Source organism: Xiphophorus couchianus, chromosome 9, assembly GCF_001444195.1.
Source record: "Xiphophorus couchianus chromosome 9, X_couchianus-1.0, whole genome shotgun sequence".
Classification (NCBI taxonomy): Eukaryota; Metazoa; Chordata; class Actinopteri; order Cyprinodontiformes; family Poeciliidae; genus Xiphophorus; species Xiphophorus couchianus.
In genome coordinates this window covers 16,556,604-16,579,284 of record NC_040236.1, presented here as the reverse complement: position 1 = coordinate 16,579,284, position 22,681 = coordinate 16,556,604, and the positions used below count along the sequence as shown (strand labels likewise).

Sequence of the window (22,681 nt, the reverse complement as noted above, 5' to 3'; positions counted from 1 at the left end):
AGCCTAATGCAATCTTTTCTCGGGAATTCGTGGTTCAGTTTGCAACATGAGCAACAAAACGGATGATACTGGCTTGGGGGGAGCGGGAGAAGACTTGGGAGGTGGGGGGGGGGGGGGGGGGGGGGGGGGTCCGTGACGTCAGATTCGCCCCCAGACGGAGAGCGACGAGAGCGAGGATGCACGGCCCGCGGGGGCGCGCACATGCGCACAGACTCGGTTTCGACTTAACAGGAGCGAGAGGGGCGCGTCGATATACACACAGCCGAGCCGAGCAGAGCAGCGCTTTGGGTATAGTAGAAGGTGCTGAAGAGTAAGAGTAATCCGGGGCAGGCGCAGACACACTCCACACACCGAGCCGAGGCTTTTTGGCGGCGCGGGGTTTTCTTTTTGTGTGTGTGTGTGTGGCGATCTTTTAAAACCATGCTGGATTGACCGCAGAGAAAGGAGCTGCAATCAATGGCGTGGCTTTGAAATCGTTGAAAATTTATTGGGAAAGGAGTGTGAGACAGAGCGACAGCGGGGAGAGGGAGAGAGCGGCGAGAGGGGAGGTGGAAATAAAGATCCTTTCAGCGATGGAGCTTACAATGGAGAACATCGGAAATCTGCACGGCGTGTCTCACTCTCATCAGACAGGCGACTTAATGAACGGCCCGCACGCGCGCCAGTCGTCGGCGTCGCATCGGAACTTGGTGTCGCACGGGCGGTCAGCCATGGTGTCCAGCATGGCCTCCATACTGGAGGGAGCCGGGGACTACCGCACGGACCACGCTCTGTCCGGACCCCTGCACCCGGCCATGACCATGTCCTGCGACTCCGGGATGAGCCTGAGCAGCACCTACACCACGCTGACGCCGCTGCAGCACCTGCCCCCTATATCCACCGTATCAGAGAAATTTCACCACCCTCACCCGCATGCTCACCATCACCCGGCGCACCAGCGGCTCGCGGCTGGGAACGTCAGCGGCAGCTTTACCCTGATGAGGGACGACCGCAGTCTCGCCTCTATGAGTAACCTCTACGGCCACTACCCCAAAGACATGTCCGGTATGGGACAGCCCCTGTCCCCGCTCTCCAACGGTCTCGGGTCCTTGCACGGCTCGCAGCAGACCCTGAGCGCCTACGGTCCTGGAGCTCACCTGTCTAATGACAAGATGCTTTCATCGGGGGGGTTCGAGTCCCACGCAGCAATGCTGTCACGGGGCGAGGATCACCTGGCCCGAGGTCTCGGGGGCCACGGAGCCGGGCTCATGACATCCTTGAACGGCATCCATCATCACAGCCATCCGCACTCTCAGGCAAACGGATCCATGTTGTCGGACCGGGACAGGCAGACGGTGGTGGGTGGAGGCCAGGGGGCCGGGTCGGGACAGGTGGAGGAGATAAACACCAAGGAAGTGGCGCAGCGGATAACGGCGGAGCTCAAGCGCTACAGCATTCCGCAGGCCATCTTCGCACAGAGGATCTTGTGTCGGTCCCAGGGAACTCTGTCCGACCTGCTGCGGAACCCTAAACCGTGGAGTAAACTCAAATCCGGCCGGGAGACGTTCAGGAGGATGTGGAAGTGGCTGCAGGAGCCCGAGTTCCAGCGGATGTCAGCGCTCAGGCTTGCAGGTGAGTGAGGAGACAGCTCCCAACCTGAGTGATGTGGAGGGATCAATCTGTAGTCAATGTGGCGAGACTGCCAATAGCTGCTCAAACAGACATTACTTGAAGTTATTAGTCGATCGTATCGAGTAAAACTTCATCATGACAGTTGGGGTGTTAAATGTTGTGGGGGTGCGGGAGGGGGGGGATCTATATTTTGATTGATGCCACAATCCACGACTGTATAAACACACGCTTGGTGATAAACAAAAGAATCGGATCTTGTGCGACCGCAGTCTGCAGACCAGCTTGGTTTGGCGCACATGCAGCACTTTTACGCACGGATACAGACTGGGACATATTCAACTCGCCTGTGACTTTTTCCTTCTTTCCTTTCTACATATTCAAATAAGTAACCTCCACCCAGAAAAAAAGGGTCAAACAATGTCAATTTTAACTTGAGATACAGATTTATGACTGCTAAAAAAGCTTTAATAAACTAAAATAAACGTGATCAAATAATTTAGCAGCCGTCAAACAAGGGTGCAGTCTGAGGCCTGGGCAGAGCCAGAGGGAGCATGACCTCTTATAGATCAATATTTCAGGTCCAGGCGTCCCCTTTCAGTGTAGCGCACTGATAAAGGATCGATTCGGATCTGAAAGGCAGAGACACAAACAGATGCGTCTTTCTTTGGCCCTGCGCACTTTTGGGACATCAACTCTCCAAATTTGATTTAAAGGCCTGCGTGGTCACTCTGCAGCCAAATATATATATATATATATATATATATATGTATTTCCGCTGTTTCTTTTTTGTGAAGCAATGTAGCCTCGTTACTAGCTCAAACGAATGCCTCGCCGTTTTGATTTCACTCGTTGATCAGTCGTTTCGATTTTTATTGCGCAAAGATTATCACATTAAGACTGTGATTTGAAACCCACACATCCCCGCCCTCGCTTTAAACCCCCCGTTAACACCTGATTAACGGGACATAAATGAAAAACGAAAAAGCCACGGAGATGTGAGTGAAAGGTCCCCCCCTTCTCATCGATGTTTGTGTAAAGACCCCTGTTTAGACGAGCTGCGCCTCCAAACGTCAATCAGCGCTTCTCCGCCGTATTTCAGCGAACAGTTCAATTAAGCGGATATAGTGGCATATTTTAGTTCCAGTCAATGCCCCATTGAAAAGCGCTTAATGGCATGTAAATTGTTCCTTTGCGTATTTAGTGGGGGTTCTGGTAAATAAAGATTTAAACACTCCACAATTGTCTCTTTAAGTGCCACTGCTGTTAAAGCTAATTGGGCTGTGGGGTTTTATATCTTCCACTGGCGGCATCAGGATAAAACCTCCGGTTCAGCGGAAGCAACAGAGCTGTGCAAGTGCACACCTACTGCATATTTCAATGTGGTTGGACTGAGGCCTTCTTAAAGGCGTAAGAGCAATATTTTCACCTGCTTTTGTTTGCTCAAACTATATGGGAGGCCAGATGTGCCACGATGTAGTTAAATAAATAAGTACCCTGTTAGGTGTGGCATAAATTCAATGAATATTTAAATGTGCATTTGTTTGCTTCACAACACCTATGCTGCAATATACCCAGGTGTGCCATTGGGTATGCTACCTCTCCTCCCCCCCAAGATTAAGTAAATGCCTGACTTCAAACTCAAATTATACCTGAACAAGATGTTTAAGAAATTAGGAATTTCAGTGCTCTTTTAAATTCTTTTGTAGCAGGTGAGAAATTATACACTAGCATATTCATTCCTTTGTTTTTGAAGTACTTGAAGACATAAACACAAAAACTGTACTTGGAAAAATACTAAACAGGCTAAAGTGTTTTATTTTATTGTGCCCACATTTTATGAGTTGCCAATAGCAACATACCTAAAAAATACTCCTGAAATTTTTGAAAGCTTTTATGGCATTTGGTTTTGGTGTCCCCCCCTCTCCAATTCCATCTACCTGCCCCTTGCAGAACTTTCAGGAGATGTCCCTGTGTCTTCTAAGAAGTAAATTAAATAATTTCTGCTGCTTGTCAACAGATTGAAACAATTGACTGGTTAACCTGCCCAACAAATCTACTTTTGGTCAATCATTTTAATTAGACAAATGTTAATCTTGCCCATCGACTGAATGGGTAAGGCCAACAGTTCAGAAAAAGTGTATGATCTGCTACAAAAGGAGTCTTTGAAATAATTAATACTGATGTTTTTTTTTTTTAAGTATATTGTAATTTAGCACATATCAAAATGTGGCATATATGCCTTTGCTTCCAATTTCAACAAATGTACTATTTAATGGGTTATTTATTATGGAATATTTTTGTGCTGAATTGTGGCACATCTGACCCTCCATACATGTGGCCTTCTCTTTAAGCTTAATGTGATCCGCTGGCCATGCTTGTAATCAATTATCTCCCCTCAAACTTCCCTCCTGATCTGCTGCTCGTTTTAAGCGTACACCCTATTGTGCATCACCCTGCCACCACAGCAGAGCTCAGGGAAACCCCAGTTGGGCGAAATGACAAATGACTCATATGCAAATGTCAGGAGCTACATTTTACTTACTGCATTTAAAATCACAATTATCCTCAGAGCACATGTGGGCTGGGAGTGGGAGTTAGTGGGGATTGGAAGGGGGAGGCGGGGTTGTGTTGCTGAAAGTGAGGCTGGGCCATACTCGCTCAGCCACATCAATCAATAAATTCAAATTACTATTCCAAATTCATCACAGTCACACAAATCAATACAGCTGCCCTGCTTAGCTAATGTGAAAATGCCAGTGTCTGCGCACACACACTCAAATGACAATCCACTCCTGAAAGGAAAACAGAACAGAGATATGGGCACTGTTTGGGGGGCTTATCTCGCGTCCTTCACATTGAATCAGTGAGGGGAGAGACGTGCCTCGCAGTTTTAGAAAAGATACCAACGGTGTGACTGTTTCCATAATACTCAGAGCATTGGAGTATAAACAGTTTTAAAAACAAACAGCTTATTTGCAAAGCTGTACGTGTAGGAGAGAGAGAGACACAGGAAAAGGTGAGGTTTGGGAGGCGTTTAAAGATCGCATTAACGATGAAAACAATTCGTCTTTGCATCTGTGTTGAATTACACACTCCATCTCAATGTATTTGGTCAGGTCAATACAGCCCTGATCGATAAAGATAGCCAGTGCATCTATCAATTATCCCGCCTCAGCACTCTCACCCATTGGTCTCTCCCCTGGAGCAGAGAGAGGAGGAGGGAGGTGGGAGCTGGAAAAGGTTGTGGGAGAGGGGACAGCTGTTTTATTTTTCTTCTTCTTTTTTTTTTTTTAAAGGCACACCTTTTTTTTCTTTGTTTTAATCAGGTTGTCTCAGTGTAGTTCACTTGTTGGGACATCTTGGCAATTTGTTTACCTCCATCCTGTGTCAGATACACACATAAAACACAACATGCATGCTCTAATGCCATATCCATCTTTATGGGCAGCAGATTTCAATATTTGAAGGGAGTATATGTTGTGGCATGTCGAGTTGACTCTTCCTGGGGATAATAGAAAGGGCTGGGTGGAAAAAAAAAGGAGCAGCATAGGTTAATTTCCATCTGAATGGCTGCAGCACGTGCTAGGGTGTGCAGGTCAAGACCCTCAGGACACAGAGGAAAAACATGGAGGAAAATAAGGGGTGGGGAGGCCTCTATTCATGCTTCAATGGACTACAAGCAGTTTGCACAGGCTTAATCCAGGCATAATACTAATACTTTACTCAGCTCCTCCACCTGAACTCTTTCTTGCAATTTTTGCAATAAATCAAGCAGATACTATGCTCTCGTTTTAGGCAGGTGGTCATAATTTGAGATGATTTCCACCTCCATTTTGTTCCAAGCTTTCAAATGAAACTTTTACAATGAAACGCTCTGCAAATAAAACAAACATGTGTCTTAGTGTGAAACTGATATCCAAAAGTGACAAAGTACAATAAAGAAGTTAAATAAATGCATTATTGCCTTTTGTTTTTGAAGAACAACAATAAGTTATCAGTTGCACATTCAAATTCTGAATTATATCTTAAAGACGTGTAATTTTTTTCCAGTGTTTAACAAATTTATGGATCATTTTCTGATTAGCCAATACATTTTCTACATCAAAGCAGTGCTAGCCACACACAGATTTTGATGGGTAAGGCAGCACATCAAATGAACTTATGAAGTGCTGCAACAAGATACAATAACAAATACCCAACAACTTTACATTGAAAGCATTTTTGAAAGTTTTATTTGTGCATTTATTTCCAATTTGTTTGTAAGTTTAAGTGAACATGTGGTGATTGCTTTTTTGTTAAATTGTGGCACTTTTAGATCTCCGTATACAGCTGCAGCTTGAGGAGCGTTAAATGCAGCCAGCGCTGTCAGTGGTGCTGAAATGCAAATCATGGTGTGCTGCAGCAATCACCAAAGTGTTAAATACGTGGTAATATCAGTGTATTTTCTTTTTCATTTTTATGTATGAATCAGTTTCCAGATTTTGATTAATCAGTTCATCATTTAAGTAATCACTGGGGGGAGTTTTCAAGTTGACTCGTGGCGCTATTTTGACCTCTCTGCAAACGCTGTTGTTCAATGTAGGTGCTGTCCGTGGTTCTAAAATCATCTTTGCACCTCTCCTGAGGACAGTTCAAGGTGCTTCGCTGGAGTTTTACCAGTATCTCCTTAATAGTATTCTGGTAGACCCCATAAACACCATTATTTCATCCAACAGCTTCCACCCATCGATCAATATTACAATCCTCAATCGCGTCAATCACACCACACTGCATCCTGCTTTCCTGTCCAGCACTGAGCCCACCGGGGTTTCCATTTAAATCACGTCTCCAGTCTCTTCTAAGAGCCCGCCTGCAAGGTCGTCTATATTTTGCAACACTTTCAAAAATATCCCAAACGCAACTGGCTGAAAATACTTGTTGGTCATTTATTTATTTATTTTTAAAAGTGCATTAAGTCGAACATGAAGTTAGCAAGTGTTTTAATGCAGAATCATCCGAATCTAGATTTTCTTCATAAAGAAAACGGCTTGATGTCGGTCTGTGAAATGATCGATTGGGGGAACTTTAATAATTGATGCATGAGGGGGGGGTGGGGGGGTGGGGGGGGGGGGGGGGGGCATAGGGGCGTAAACAGTGCATCTGTGGTTTCAGAGCCTCCTTGTTCGTTAAGCACACCAACGTGCTGTAAGTACCGAGACACACATGTAACAAGCATCGCCTTTGCAATCCCCTGGTGGGAGAGCAACAGCCATTTTCGTGCAGGTTATACCTCGGGGCTATTTTGGTTTAAATCCCCGGCTCATTCCAGATGAAATGACACTTCATGTCCAGCATCATTAAATCTGCAACCCACCACGGAGAGCCCGGATGGCATATTTCAAATAATTCGCTATGTTTTAAATACAAATGAACAACAACCCAGTGTTGAAATGAACCATATACAGAGCCATGTGAAGCGGATGTCCTGCAAATGTGTTTTGTTAACGCACTCCTGCAAAAAAACAGCGCAAATCCCCAGTTTTTATAGCACAACCATGTGCTGCTGCCTGTCGCCTCTTCGTTTCTTCCCTCCTGTATGTATGTATGTATGTGATCGGGTTGTAGAGTGCGTGTATATATATATATATATATATATATATATATATATATATATATATGCGCCACATTGTTAAGGCCCTGAATCTGTATCGATTTCCATTCCTCTGCCTCTTCTTCCCATCTCTGGAGCTGGGCCATAATGCGCGTAGCTCCCCCCCCCCTCCCCTTCCCTCCATCCCCACCGTGCAACACCTTTCCTCCCATTAACAGCTCACCTTTCAAAACAGATTTCACGAATAAAACTCTCACGCAGCTCGCGCACCATCTCTGGCCAGAAACTGTCAAATCTGAGAGGTCTAACGGCGCCCCTGGATTTCTGCTATAGACTGGGATTAGCAGCACGAGGCGACTTATGGTTCACACTCGTTTAACTTCTTTTCACTTATCGCACATCCAACACACACCGATCCGTCCTGCACACGCACGCACACACACATGCTCTGACCACACTTATTAAAAAATAATAAATAAATAAAATAATGGAATTTAAATAGAAAACAGAAAAAGCCTGACTGGAGCATAGATATTGGATATTGTCTTCCATATCTCAGCCCATTTCCCCTTCAGTGCGCGCGCGCGAACACACACACACACACGCGCGCGTGGTTCCAATTCACACGAGGATACGTGGTTAGCAATTATAAATGCTGCAGAGGTCTGGACTCTGTACAGTCTCGGATCCCGTCTCTTCTATTTTAGATGATCAATCCCTACGCTGCTCCGTCGCCCCCTCGCCGAAGCGGATCGATAGGAGAGAATGACCTTTAAATCAAATTGCTGGCAGAGTCAACGCAATGCACGCGGCCCGGCATAAAGGGTTAATGGCACCGCGCGCGCACAAACATACACAAAAGCCTCCCAAACCTGAGACAATCAAGAATAAATCAAATTACTTCAACTTGTAGGTGTGTGTTTTGAAGCGGAAACGCTGCGCAAAAGAAAAAACAAAAGATTTCAGAATGTGGTACAAACAGTGGCGGTTCTTGCAGGGCTGCCGGCCTGAACCAGCCCTTCCCTCTGCGACTCCCCACATCCAACCAGGTGGGTGAACGCCGACTACATCCTCGACTAAACCCATTTTGCCAAACAAGCAAACAACTTCTTACAACTTATAAGTACAGCCAGTTGATATTGTATGGAACTATATGAGAATCTTGATTGGGTGACATAGTCAAAAGACATCATAAAACTCTACAGCCTCACTAATGTGTTGTTTTGTGCATTTATCACCTCTAGTTTTATCATTCAGTAACACAAACGTGTTCTGTTTGACCCCTTGGATTAATCACTTCACATTACATGTTGAAGAAATAGCAATAGGTGTGTTTGGAGGTAAGTTTATACCCCCAACTTACTCATTAGGTCTATTCTTGGGTTTGCACTGATTTTCAAATCAGTGCAAACTGATTTGAAAGTCAAAGAACATTTTGGGAATTATTTGCAGCTACTATAAACATGAAATGAGACTTCACAGGGAAGAGAAATGATTAAATTAGCTGCATTAAATTATAATGACACCATATATTATGAAAATCTTCCTTGATGAAACTAATTCATCTGACAGTCTTTTTACATTACAACTGTAGCCACATTTTAAATAAAAAATTAATAATTTCTAGATAAAGATCGATCGATCAAACTTAATCTATGATTTGAAGATTCTCATTTCAGTGTTGGAGTCTATTTTAATGTAGTCCAGATAAAACTAGAGGGCTGAATGGGAAACAATGATTCAGATTAGTGATGAAGCAATTAATCAAACAAGAACTGTGAATTAGCCAATAATCACTTCACCAACTCTGATCAGTGATTTGCAGGTCAAATACAAACCACATTAATTTTTGTTTTTTCCTTCATGTTTTTTTTTTAAATGCACAATAAAACTCCCACCATTTCAGCCTACAAATGGCAACAGCTTGTAATTTGATTCACCTTTTTTTTTTTTTTTTTAGTTTATTATACATAAGACAAGGTTGGGTATGCTTAGGTATATGAATTGGGGACATTATTGTATTCATTTAATTTTCGGTTGGATTTAAAACTGTTTCCTCATCATTTGAAACAAAAAGGATTGAAATTTGTCATGATTGGAACCAAAAAGAAACTGATTAGCACAGATCTAATTCAGAAGGCAACCTAAATCTATATATTCCTATCAACTGGACATTTGAATTACTATCTGAGAACTTATTTCAGATGCTTCCAGAACTGAGCAAATAACTTCTTTTTTGTTTTGTTTTCTGTGCCTCCAGATCTATACCACCCTGAGGTGTGAGCCTTTCCCCACACCAAAAACCTCCACCGCGTGGCTCTGTGTTTGTGTAACGGTGAAGTGTGTGTGTGTGTGTGGGGGGGGGGGGGGGGGGGACTAATCAGACTGTGAGCTTTTGACCCTTGACAATCTGTGGCAGTTTACATAAGAGTCAGTTCAAGTAGCGGTGTCAACCAGCAGGCGGCTGTTGTGCAATTAAAATGCTGATCAGTCCACATCAGCAATGCGCTGATTGAGTTTAGTCCGTCATTATGTAACACCGGGGGGGGGGGGGGGGGGGGGGGGCACCTCTCTCTCCAAAATAAATAAATAAATAAAATGAAATTAAATAAAACGTTTGCTTTTCTGCACGGATATCTGTCCTCATCACTGTCAAGGATTACACTCTCGACAAAAGTCAAAACTCCATCTTTGTTTGCCCGGACAGAAATCAACTGTGATATGAAAGTGAAATGTCAGAGGTTCCTGCTCACACGCCGAGGGAGAACTCAGCTTCTCAACCACGGCTTTTATTAAATTTTTTTATTTATTTTATTTATTTAAACTGGCGAGTCGGGAGAGTAGCCCCACCACCACCACCACGCCATCCCCAAAAATGTGTTAAATCAGCGTGTAGCGCCGCTGAAGCTGCACTGATTCCGCACACCCGGAGCTTATCTGAAGCTCTGACAGGTGATCGCGTATTAAAGGGCCGATAATGGCTTGTTTAATGCGCAGGGTAAAGAACACAAGGCAAGGACATTGTCCGTGCAATTACACGGAGAACAGAGGCAGGAATCCAGTTGATAAGTTTTCTACAAAACAAAAAAGTAACTTAATGTCATGTTGGGTGCAAAAATTGCATTGAATTGGAATAATTGCGTGTGTGTTTTTGTTTTTCTCCAAACGCTCTTGCATATTATAATTTAGATAAAAAAAGCATAAATGAGAATACAACTACGCATATTCTGTCCTCTACACAGACTTAAACAAAAATATTGAAAGCAAATCTTTTTGTACTGTAAAGTGGTAACGCTCTGACCTTAGAGGCACCAGTTGAACGGAGGACAATTATATCTGTGGAGAAATATCAAATTAAGCAAAAATGAAGTTTTAATTAAATTCAAAGCCTGAAAACAACAAATTTTCTCTAAAAATATTAAAGCCTACAGATGGTTTGTATGGAGACAGTATAGGTCTGTCTGCAGCTTCGATCGCATCAAAACCACAAAACACACCCACCCATCCACCCTCTTGCCCCCCCTCCCACACACACACACACACAGCTAATCGTACCCACAGATGCAACCCGAAACTCCGGTTGGGCAACCCCACAATGATCAACAAAGGAGCAAAACGGCTGCGAAATCAATTGATGAATGAATCGATGTGAGCCCATAAAGCATGTGTGTTACATGTTATTACAAATAACAAACTGGCTGCGGGTTATTCAGAGATTAATAATTTTGGCTGCTCTTGTCTGGTGAAAAAAAGAAATCGCTAACAATTGTTCTCGGGAAAAATTTGGGAGAAAACAGAAAGACGTGTGTGTGTGTGTGTGTGTGTGTGTGTGTGTGTGTGCATAACCCAAACCCTGGTAGTTTTTAATGCTGCATATGTTTTTGAGGCAATAATAATCAAATATAATTACACCTTTTTTGTGTCATTAATTCTTTATAAAATGTTTTTTTTACTTCTTTTATTATTATTATTATTATTATTATTATTATTATTATGAAATAGATGTCTATTTTTATCAGCAAAATTAAGAAAAGAATCATCATAAACTGCTGAATATTAACTATATTCTATCCCATAAATTAGACATGGAACAGATCTAGTCGTCTATTTTAATTAGAAAATTTTTTTTTTCTAAACTTTAAAAAAAAAGAAAGAGTTAAAACAGCATCTGCAGTTTATTAAAACGCAACGCCAACTCGCAAGTCCACATATTTCCATTTGCTTTGTTTTGCAGAAGCAGCCTGGATATTAACACAATCAAATCAAGCCAATAATTCTCGGCTCTCATATATATCTCTGTTGACTGTATCTGCACATGGCAGGAGGCGTTGGAATGAATTGGATTTCAAAAATTCCTGCATATTAAAAAAAATCTGCTCCTGCATTCCCGGAGGACAGGCGAGCGGCGTCATTTGACTGCGAATCAGCGGGAAGATTCTCCTGCGACAAAACAGGAGGCTGCAGGAGGAGGCGACACCTCGAACAATCGCTGAAATTTGGAGACGTAACGTCCAAAAATGCATAGCGCAAAATGCAATTTAATTACTACAAATTTAATAAAAAATAATGATAATAATAATACGAATGACACACACAAAAAAAAAAAAAGACCAACGTGGAGCTAATTATAAAAAGGGGGGCAAACTTCAACCTTAACGACCTCTGCATAGCCTGTCATATAATCCCGCGAGACTGTAAAGCTGTTGATGGTTAAAATACACAAGGCTCGTCATTTGTCTAGTTTTCTCTCAGTATTTTAATGAAACAAATATGGAAAAAACTAAACAAAAACGCTGTAGTCACCGCAATTACAATTTTTAAGGATACTGAGAAGCAATTCAATTCTAAGCGTATTCCCATTTGTAAAAATGAAGATCATATGAACACGAGACTAAATTATCAATATTATCGGAAACAAAATAATAAAAGAAAATCCACAAAATAAAATAATAAATAAATAAATAATGCCTACTATTGACGATATAGAAATTCATCTAAATAAAGAAGGAATAGAAGTTTTTCACTCCTGCTTTGGAAAATTAAAGCGCCTTGAATATTAGAATTACCACGCATAACTGGTCAAAGCAATTTGACTTCAGAGCAATGATGATCATCACAGTTAAGAGTGTAATCCCAACAACGGATCGGCTCATGTACAAACACACGCAGATATTAAAGTGGCCAAAAAATATTAAAGTGATATTAAAGATATTAAAGTGGCCAGATATTAAAGTGACCAAAACAATACATATATATATATATATATATATATATATATATATATATATATATTATATATATTATTATATATATATTATGCAGGTTAAAATTTCCGTCAGCTCCTCTCAGTCATCAGGTGCTTAAATGGCTGAGTGCATTTAATTATCTAGAGCCTCATAAGAGCATGATCATCACAGGCAGCAGTCTCAACTCATTATTGAATTTTCCTAACACTTTCTTGAATCACCCCCGCGTTTCTAATAACACACTACGATTTTTTTTGACGCGCTAAATAACACTGTATTGCCCACAGCTCAAACAATGCACGATCTATTTTGTATTATTATTAATATGTATTTTTTTCCCAGCTCATCTATAAAGAAAGAGGCGCCTACTGCAGGAATGAAAGGTTTGGAAGTGAAGCTAAGTTTTTCTCTGAGTTCAGGTTGAAGTGTTATTGAAGTGCTTGGGAAGAAATGCCTCGCAGCTGAGTCGCTGGGAAAGGCAAACAAACAAATTGTCCCGCTTCATCAGTATATTAACACTAATTCTCACCCATTACATTAAGGACTATTGAGCTGGAAGTGATCTGGCCACTGGTGAAAGACACAAACAGGGCTTGGCACTGTCCTGCAACCAAATGCCAAACGCAACAACTTTCTGTGGGAGGAGGAGAGAAGATGGCCGTGTGGAAATATAGACTGAACGCTGCCATGAATCTTCAGGGCAGCAGTCCATGTTAAACAGTGGGGAAGTTAATAAAAAAAAAAAAGAAAAAGGAGGGGGGCTAAATAGCAAAGCTGCAGTCCTAGAATATAAGAGATGCAGTGGTGTGAGCACGGACGCGCTGAACTGGAACCAGTAAACACGTTGCTGGTAAATTAATTCAATCAGAAACCCTTGTGGATCCCCGCCGCTTCGGGGTTCTGGGACAGGATTTTTAGGACGGAGGTGGAAAAATGAGGGCGAATTTTGCATGCAAGTGTGCAGGCTATGCTCGTTTCACGAAAACCACTATGGGCGCAATATTAGGCGGTTTGACTTTCTCATTATGAGCAGGAAGGGCAGCGATGATCAATAGATGATTAATGCTGCAGATGGACTCACATCTGCAGCCAGCTGTGAATATTTAGCATCACAGCCGGAACAGGTGATGATTATTTACTCCTCCTTTCTGATTCAAGCAGCAAATAAGCCGGATCATCGCACGGCTTCCTCCCGCCCCCCCAAAAATCTGAGCGTGTGTTTCGCGAAATATTAATTTATTTTACGCCTCATATCTTTTCCGAATCTCCCCTCCTCCACCTCCGCCCCCCTCTCCGAGGTATAATTAATTGGAGGAACTGAATTTCACACACAAATTATTCACGAATATATCGATCGATATTGAACACCCAGGGCCTCTCTCTTAACCTCGCTTGGTTTGTCGCGAGGCGAAGAATATTAATGTCATCAGTGAAAGAAAAAAGGGGGATAAATCATTCACTGAAGAATCTCCATATATATATATATATATATATATATATATATATATATGCAAACTACGATAAATGTGGGGGGAAAAAACTGGTAAAAAACGGCCAGGACAAACAATAGCTGCTAATCAATCTCCGCTTCTTAAGCGTGTGTTATCCATTCATACTGAGCTGCTGCATTCACAGATCTATACAGCGAGTTATAGAAATCACAGCCCTCTCCGATCAGCAGGATGTGCACCTCAGAAAACACCAAACCAGGATTTTTGCTCTTGTCCGGGCTGCTTTGTGCATGAGTTTATGTCGGTCTCTCTGCTCGGTGCCTACTGTAGCTCTAAAAGCTGCAATGATCGATTTCCCCCAACCCCCCTTGGCCCCCCCACACTCCCTCCCCTCCATCTTTTCTACGCCGAGCTTGGTTCAGTAATCAGGGCTCCCTTCCTCACCGATCGATCGATATTGATTACTAAATCCAGCGCCTGTAGCAAAGGCAAAGCGCACTATATGGCGCCCCCAGTGCAGCCGGGCCACGACGAGAGCGCCCCCTGCCGAGCCAACCGGCGCCAAGCGGGCCGGTCGATGAAGGGATGAGGGACGTGACTATCCGGTGAAGGAGATGGGACTGTTTACAGCTGATTGTGTGGAGGAGACATTTAAAGACAGTCATTACTCCCGCTGACTTCCTGGAGAAAATAGGTGCATTTATTGTGAGCGTGTTCATATGCTGGCTTCCTTTTTTTAAGGTGCTAAAGAAAAATAAATCCTGCAACAATCTAGCAAAAAAAGGCTCCTGATCTGTCATTTGATTGTCTCCCATAGACACTTAAACCTGAAGCAAGCCTATATACGCATTTGGAAAGAAATCCTATTTGTAACCACAGGTGCATGTGGCTTTTACTTTCTGCTACGGAAGTCCTGAAAGGCAAATAGGGAAAAAAACCTCTATGTTCTAAGAGTGAAAACGCATTTAATCACCAGATCTCAGAGGTCATAAACAGATTACATATTTTAGTTTTGTTTTGATTCTGCCCCTAAAAGACAAGAAAATACATGTGCAATAGCCACTCTATTTTTGACTCTATATTAATAAATAAATCTCCTCCTCTTCAGCCTTGAAAAGCAGGTGTGGAAATAATTTCTGAAAGGTTCAGTTTTTGTTTTTGTAATACCTCTTTTGGCCACAAGAGAATACAATGAACTCCTGGTTGAATCTAGGTAATTTCCCCAGGTTTTAGTGGTATCGTCTTTCAAGAAAAAAAAAAATCAGACTACACAAAATAACAGTATATAGGCTCATCACAAGCAGGCAATAAATGAAAGTTCATTGCAAAACCAATAAATCAGAATATCAGGACAATGTTTGTGTCTCATTTTAAAGGTATTTTAAAAATCTCAAATTTATTTTTTCTCACTTGTCTGGGCTGAGTGAAAAAAACAAAACAAAAACAAACATTTTGGATGTTTATCAAATTGACAAGGAAGTCTAAAGGAGTAAAAGTACAATTGAATTGATTACTTGGAGTAAGTGAAACAGAAGAATAGTGAGAATAAAATAACATCTGATATTCATTAATAACTGCATTAGAGTAATGTTTTGAATGTAACTAAGAACTGCCAAAACTGATAAAAGTGCAGCTTTTTCAGAAAACAATCCCTGTGAAAAACGTCTCAAGGAAGCACCATATTGCATTTTATTCACAACTGGGCTGTATCAAAACAAAGAGAGCTGTCAGAGGAGCAGAATTAATTGTCAATTTTGGAAATCTCAGTAACACAGCACACATTTTTGATGCAAGCATTAACAAATGAAACGGAGAAGTGAATGTATAAAACTTCATGTTTTTCCAATAAAAGTAGCTTATCCATTTTAATAGTGTTGCCAGAGATGTAGAGATCTGTAGGATGAATAGACATGTCACACATGACAGTTCCTTTCTGGACTTCAAACAGACCCAGCTGGGCTGTGACGTTTGTTCAGGCTCGCCGCCCAGCTGGGAGACAAATCCCCTTCCATTCAAAGTTTGATCCAGACAGACCGCCTTTTCTCTGATGGGTGTCAAGCTGCAACTTCTCCCTGATCTGTGTGATCCTACACCAAAATGTGCAAGAAAGAAAAAAATCCTCAGATCTGGTTTGAGTTTGCTCCATCAATGTTTTTTTTTCTTTGCAAGAACAAAAATGACACAGGAAAGATAGATCAGGAAAATAGGTGTAATGTTTTCGCTTTTTAACCTAGTAAAAGTAATATCTTGACTTCATAAAAAAAAGCATATATATATATATATATATATATATATATATATATATATATATATATACAGTATATATGTATGAATAAATAAATGCTTCTTGGCAGTGCAGCTATAGATTATTGCCATATTGATGACCAAAGAAAATCTATCACACAAGCTGCCCTGTAGTATTTGTTTCCTGGTATTAGTGGTGGTATTGAATTTCGCCTGTGTTTGCATCTAAATGTCAAAGAAAATATGAGTCAAACATGTTAAAATCATGCTGGTTAGAAAATAAAAACAAAACTAATCCTGCATCAAGACTGGAAAAGCCCAAAATGCTTAATCGCAATCACATCACTGTTCTCAATATTCCCATGTCAAAGGACTGCCTCAATACAAGTTTTGTTAGGTCATATTTCAAATAGTGATGCATTCATTTTTTGCACATTGATAAAATGTGCAGTCAGCCACAATGACTTTGACATTTCTTGATTTCAACACCTAATATAGCTTCAAGATGCTGCAAAAAGGAAGAGACTCTAATTAATCGCAACCAATATATTCATCATAGTATAAAGAATGCCATAATGTTGTGCAGCCCTAAAAATGATATATCAGAAAATATAAAATCCAACTTTTATCCAAAGAAATGTGAAATTGCTCCAATTGTAAATCCATTTTCTTGTCCTGTAATTTTTTTTCTTTTTCCTTTTTGCTCTTGAAACTTTAATAAATCAAAGCACTATATGTGATGATATGTCGAATGTATAGACACAAGCAATGCTTTTGGACTAATCCGAGTGCGGCACATTAGCACCGGCGTTGATTTGAAATATGAAGATGATGGATGTGAAAGTGTGCAGGTTAGACATCTGTAGTAAACAGATTGGACTGCAATGGCTGATCAATGGGTTCTGTTCCACTGTAATTAGACACACAGAGCCACTGGTTGGCTCCAGCCACTTCAGCATAATCACAGCCACCCTTAAAACACACACACACACACACACACACGCACGCACACACACACGCACACACACACACGCACACACAGCAGAAGCGCATAGGAGAGAAGAAGAAAAAAAAAAATCCATCACTAAATGCATCCAGACGCACGTACCCACAGTGAGAGAGTGAGACATTTACTGAAGGAGGTATGAAAGTATGAGACAATACGGACGGCGGCAGGTGGAGGCCCCGCTGGGACGCCATCTTACTCTCTCCGATTTGCTCTCTTTTAATTGAGACGGCGGGGAAGTTGAGTGGGACGCGCAGTCCGTTCTGGGAGGATTCGATCCTTGGTCAGCGGGGGAACATGTGGCTGCAGAGGTGGAGCTTTAACCATCCACACACACACACACATCCTCCTACACCATTCCTAGCTTTTACTTTCCACCTGTCTGCTGCTTTCCACACGTCTCCTTCAAGTACACCGAGTTACAACACACTTACCCACATACAGCACTCTATTAACTATTAATTTCTGTGTTCGCTACACACATCCCCTTCACCCCGTTGGACCCCCTCCCAAATGTAGGAGTGCACAGTTTTTCTTTTGAAAATTGGTCTGTGTACGGGAAGGGGGCTCATAGCAGCCAGTGCAAGCACCTCTCAAGTGTTTGTGTTTGGGGAAAGAGAGGAGATGGGGTGGGGGTGGGGGGGGGGGGGGGGGGGGGGGGGGGGGGGGGCTAGGAGGGTTTATAAATACCCTCTCAGAGCTCTATAGAGTGGGCTCCAGTGGGCTCTGTTTGAAGTAACAGACTGTAGACCTGCTGGGGGGGATCTGACCTCAGTCCCTACAGAACCCCCCCCCCTCCAATTCCTACAGCAAGTCGGTCAATATCTTGCTTTCTCCTTCACATGAACGCCCCTCCTTCCCCTTCTCGAGTCTCCTCTTTGGTTCTTACACACACACACACGAATACACACACTTTGTCTCACTCGTTCATCTTTCATTTTCTTGTCTCTATTCTTTCCCCGTCTCCTCTATCTCTCATTTACACACACACGCACACACACACCCCCGACACACAAAATGCTTACTTTTGTGCATCAGTCACTCAGTCCCCCATTGCGACTCAAACTGCATTAATATTGAATCAAACAGCAGTGTCTCCAGCTAGTAGGCAACAGCCAGTCCCGCTGCCTTGCCCTCCCCACCCAGTCCTTCTCTCACCGCAGGCTGGCTCCCTGTCTGCACTCCGCAGGATGGAAGGAATATTCCCACTGGGCAGGACGCATGGATTAGCTTTAAATCAACTTTAATATGGCAATAGAGATAGAGCTGTGGCACCGCTGCTGGTGCATAGGCTAGTTTTTATGTGTCTAAGTAGTAGTTAATACAGTCCCTTGCAATAGTATTTATGCCACTTGCACCTTTTCTCGTTGTGTCTCCTGGCAACCAAAGACTTCAACTTGTTTTGGAATGTTATATGACACACGACCACAAACTTGTACATATTTGCAAAGCATCTGGAAAACATGCCCGTTTCACAAATCAAAATCTGAAAAGTTCATCATGCATTTGCATTTATTCCCCCTTTACTTTGATGCGGTCAAATGTCACCTAGAGCCGGTTTGTTCTCAGTATGAATAACTCTTTAGAAAGAGAAAATTAGTGAACAAACAGCACCACAAAGATCAACAAAAACAGTAGACGGGGTTAGGAATGGAGTTGTGAGGAAGATTAAAGCACATGCATGTTATAAAACAACCCTCCGAGCTTAAATCATCTCACAGAAGGCTATTCTATCCCTTATCTGAATGTGAGGTGTAGCATGAAGCAAACTTACTTGGGCATTGCTGTCCTCATAAAATGCCAGAATGGATTAGAGAAGAAGTCAAGAAGCCTCTGAAATTTCTGCGCAGATTTGAGACTCTGCTGACAGCACGACTGTTAAGACATAAATAAATATGGCCTCTGTGAGAAAGAAGCAGAAATAACATCATTGTTAAAAGAAACTCTGAAGAAGTCCCATTCAAAGTTTGTCACACGCCACATAGGGGAAGCAACTTTTTGGCCAGCTTGCAAAACAATAGCTCTGTGGGAAAGCTAATTCTCACCATGAAATATGGTGGTGGCAGCATCATGCTGTGAGGATGCGTCTTTTCAGGAGGGATAGAGGAGCGGAACTGAGCTGATAGGAAAAGGAAAACGAAAAGATTTGAGTGTAGGGCAGAGGTTCGTCTGTCAGCAGAATAATGACGCTGAACATGCAGCCACAGCTACAACAGAATGATTTTAATGAAACATATTAATGTGCGAGAATGACCTAGTCAAAGTCGAGATCTGAATCGAACAGAGAATTCCTAATAGATGACATTCCCTCCCGCTCTCCATCCGGTTTGACTGACGTCGAGCTGTTGTGCAAAGAGCAAAAGGAAAACATTTCTATCTGTAAAATTTAGTTGCAAGCTCTGGTGGTAAAAACAAAATTACAGATGCAACTGGACTAAAATTGGCTGGATACAAATGTTCACCACACCTTTCATTTAACTGTCAAAAGAAAAAAAAAATAGACAACCACATATAATTTTTCCTCCACTTTAAAATCACACATGCCTTTGTGTTGGTAATTCCCATGAAATATCAGTAAGCACTGTGATGTTTGTGGTGGAAATATGACAAAATGTGGAAAAAGTTCAATTAAATACATAAATACATTTGCAAGGCGGTTACTTTTATTCACCTCCACCAATTCTCTTTTTGTTTTGTCGTTGTGAAAACAATCACTGCTGTGTATTTACCTTGTTTTTTTTCTGTTTGTTTCTTTTCTTTCCCTCCTCTGCTTTCCCGCTCTCATCGCCATCCCTCCCACCGCTGCCACCCAAACCAAGCCTGCAAGCGCAAAGAACAGGAGCAACACAAGGACCGCAACACAGCGCCCAAGAAACAGCGTCTAGTCTTCACGGACCTGCAGCGTCGCACGCTCATCGCCATCTTCAAGGAGAACAAACGCCCGTCCAAGGAAATGCAGATCACCATCTCCCAGCAGCTCGGCCTGGAGCTCAGCACCGTCAGCAACTTCTTCATGAACGCACGCCGCCGCTGCGTGGACCGCTGGCACGACGACCACGGCGCCAGCCCCGGGCAGCCGGGGACCTCCACCACCTTCTCCAAGGCCTGAGAGGAGAAGGAGGAGGAATAGGAGGCCTTCAAAGAGGGTTGGGGAACCAGGTTGAAGCAGCAGGCGTCACAAGGAGGTGGCTGTGAAACCTGTCTCTGATGACCCAACCTGACCCTGGACTGCCTGGGAGAAGAAAAAAAAAAAAAAAAAAAAAACCCTTCGTGCCATGCAATCATCATTCTTGTCAGTCAAAATCTCAAGCTCTCACCTGGAAGAAGCAGAATCTTAAGAGGTGAGGTGTGAAGTCAGGTTCACTCTGCTCTACTCACACAAGGACAATCATTGATTTAGTCTTTTTTTTTTCTCTTTTTTCTTTTGCTTTTGAGAAATTTTTACATCTGACAAAGCAAAGAGACACCAAAGATTTGATCATTTTCTTGGACGGTTTCTACATTTTGCCAGCCTCCTCCTTCAACTCACCTCCTTTGTGTCTGCCTCCTTTTTCACGCCCTCTCTGTGGAAGCAACAAGGGCGAACGAACGGCAATAAATCTGACGAGACAACAGCACATAGCCTTATTATCAGTGCCCCATCCTGCACATTCACACGCGGTGAGACGGAGAGAAGGCCGTCGTAAAGAAAGCAGTGCAGCCTGTGGGAAAAAAACAAAACAAAATAAACAACAAGGCTTTCCAATTCTCTGCCTCCACCTCCACCCTTTTTATACCCCCCCCCCGTAGTCTCCTTCATTCCTCAGCCAAAGGTATTCCCTGATGGCCAGCCATTTCAGAGAGCAGCTCAGGCTGATCATACAGCAAACTAATGAATTGAAAAATGAATCGATGCAGACGGAGAAAGTGGCTCCTTGACCCCCACCTCCCCTTTCTGCCTCCTGAAGGTGAAACTCAAGACGCTCAGCAGGAGATCCTCACCTCTTCCAGGCCCAGGTTATATTTTTGCACAGATGTCAAAGGGCCTGCAGGGAGAGATGTCATTGTTACTCCGAGCCTGAGCGTATAGAGTCTGAGTTTCCCTGACCAAAATGAGAGGCCGGCACGATGTCTGGACATGCTCTTTGTTCTGCTGGGAGCGCGAATCAATAACTGGGAACCGAACGATGACAACAACACGCTCGGGCATCCAGCCAAACTACATTACAGCTGCATATTAAAAGAAAAAAAAAGGAAGAAAAAAAAAAAGCAGAGGAGCACACAGAAGACGACACACAAAGGCCTCCAGAGCAGCAGGCAGCAAACCAACAGCACACCACTCCATCCTAGTCCTGTCTGCACTGGCAGAACAACAGTGCCCCCTGCTGTTGACAGTAGAGACCCGTACTCAGCAGAGTGAAAAATAAAAAAAAAAAAGGTTGTGGGGTGGGGGGCTAGGTGGGAGAATACAGACCAGAGGAGAGGGAAGAAAAGGAAGAGCCACTAGATGCTGAGGAGAAGTCACGGCACAACACATTCAGGCCCTCGCAGCTCTTTGAAGGTGGATCAATAGCTAACCATTATCCTATTGTTGTTCCTCATCCAACCAGCACTGGTGGAGCTGGAGGAAGGGGGGAGGGATGGTTGAGCCAAACACTGGAAAAATAAAAAAACATGCAGGGATTTAGCAAAGGCAGGGAATTAGTGTATGTAGGCAGGAACTAATAAATGAGAAAAAAAACTACTACTGAAAAAGGAGGAGAGAGAAGTGCATCAGGGGGAAACCGAAAGGCGAGACAGACTCATTGGAGGTTAAAATTTTGATTCTTTTAGTTCGGAGGCTTTATATTTTGCATTCATTTTATCTGTTTGCAAAAAAAAAAAGAAAAAAAAAGATCTCTGAAACTGATAATTTAATGTAAACCTTATGGTTATGAATCAGTAGCTAACCCAAAGCAAACCAACGCACTCACAATGACAAAACAGTGCCAATGCTTACTGCCTTAATGTGAGAATACGGTACTAAGGTCAACACACTACAGTGCACCTCACTGATGATGAAGGGCAGTGTGTGCCATAGCAACAAACAATCAGCTTTTAACTGAATTGAGATAAACTTTTTCTAGTAAAAACAAATGGGGAAAAAAATAATCTGATTGTACGGCAAAACCCAAACCTCAAATCAATAAAGCAGGAAAAAAAAACAAAAAACGTCACCAACACAAAACTGGACAAATTTCTCACTCAATCTTTGGTTCTCTACCTCCTTTTTTGTCCCTCTAATCTAATCCCATTGGCCCTTGCCCTTTCTCTCTTCCTCTCTATATTGATGCGGGTATTTAATTAGTACCATAGACACAAAGTTTCTATTTCTTGTTACTATTGTGCTCTGTTGTGCATACGTAAGGCACCTTGTTGATAAATCAAAAAACAAAAAAAACAAAAAAGGAAGGACTTTTTAAAAGGAGAAAAAGGGGGACACAAGGACTTGGTCTGCTGAAGGATTTATTTTTTTTGCAGACTTAAAGGAGACATTTGCAGGAAGAAGAGGCAA

The 22,681-nt window shown here is 42.5% G+C and overlaps 1 protein-coding gene across 1 annotated transcript; it reads left to right on the top strand.

Annotated features, from left to right (window-relative positions):
* The first annotated feature begins 217 nt into the window (after window positions 1-217).
* onecut3a (one cut homeobox 3a) lies at window positions 218-22,681 on the top strand. The gene is made up of 2 exons (XM_028028843.1): window positions 218-1,611; window positions 19,968-22,681. Exons 1-2 carry the CDS (start codon window positions 573-575, stop codon window positions 20,255-20,257), a joined length of 1,329 nt encoding a protein of 442 aa, XP_027884644.1. The 5' UTR covers window positions 218-572; the 3' UTR covers window positions 20,258-22,681.

Coding starts and splice junctions, on each gene's coding strand:
- onecut3a (XM_028028843.1), top strand. CDS start 573: ATGGAGCTTACAATGGAGAACATCGGAAATCTGCACGGCGTGTCTCAC. Junction 1,612..19,967: donor GTCAGCGCTCAGGCTTGCAG/GTGAGTGAGGAG, acceptor ACCCAAACCAAG/CCTGCAAGCGCAAAGAACAG.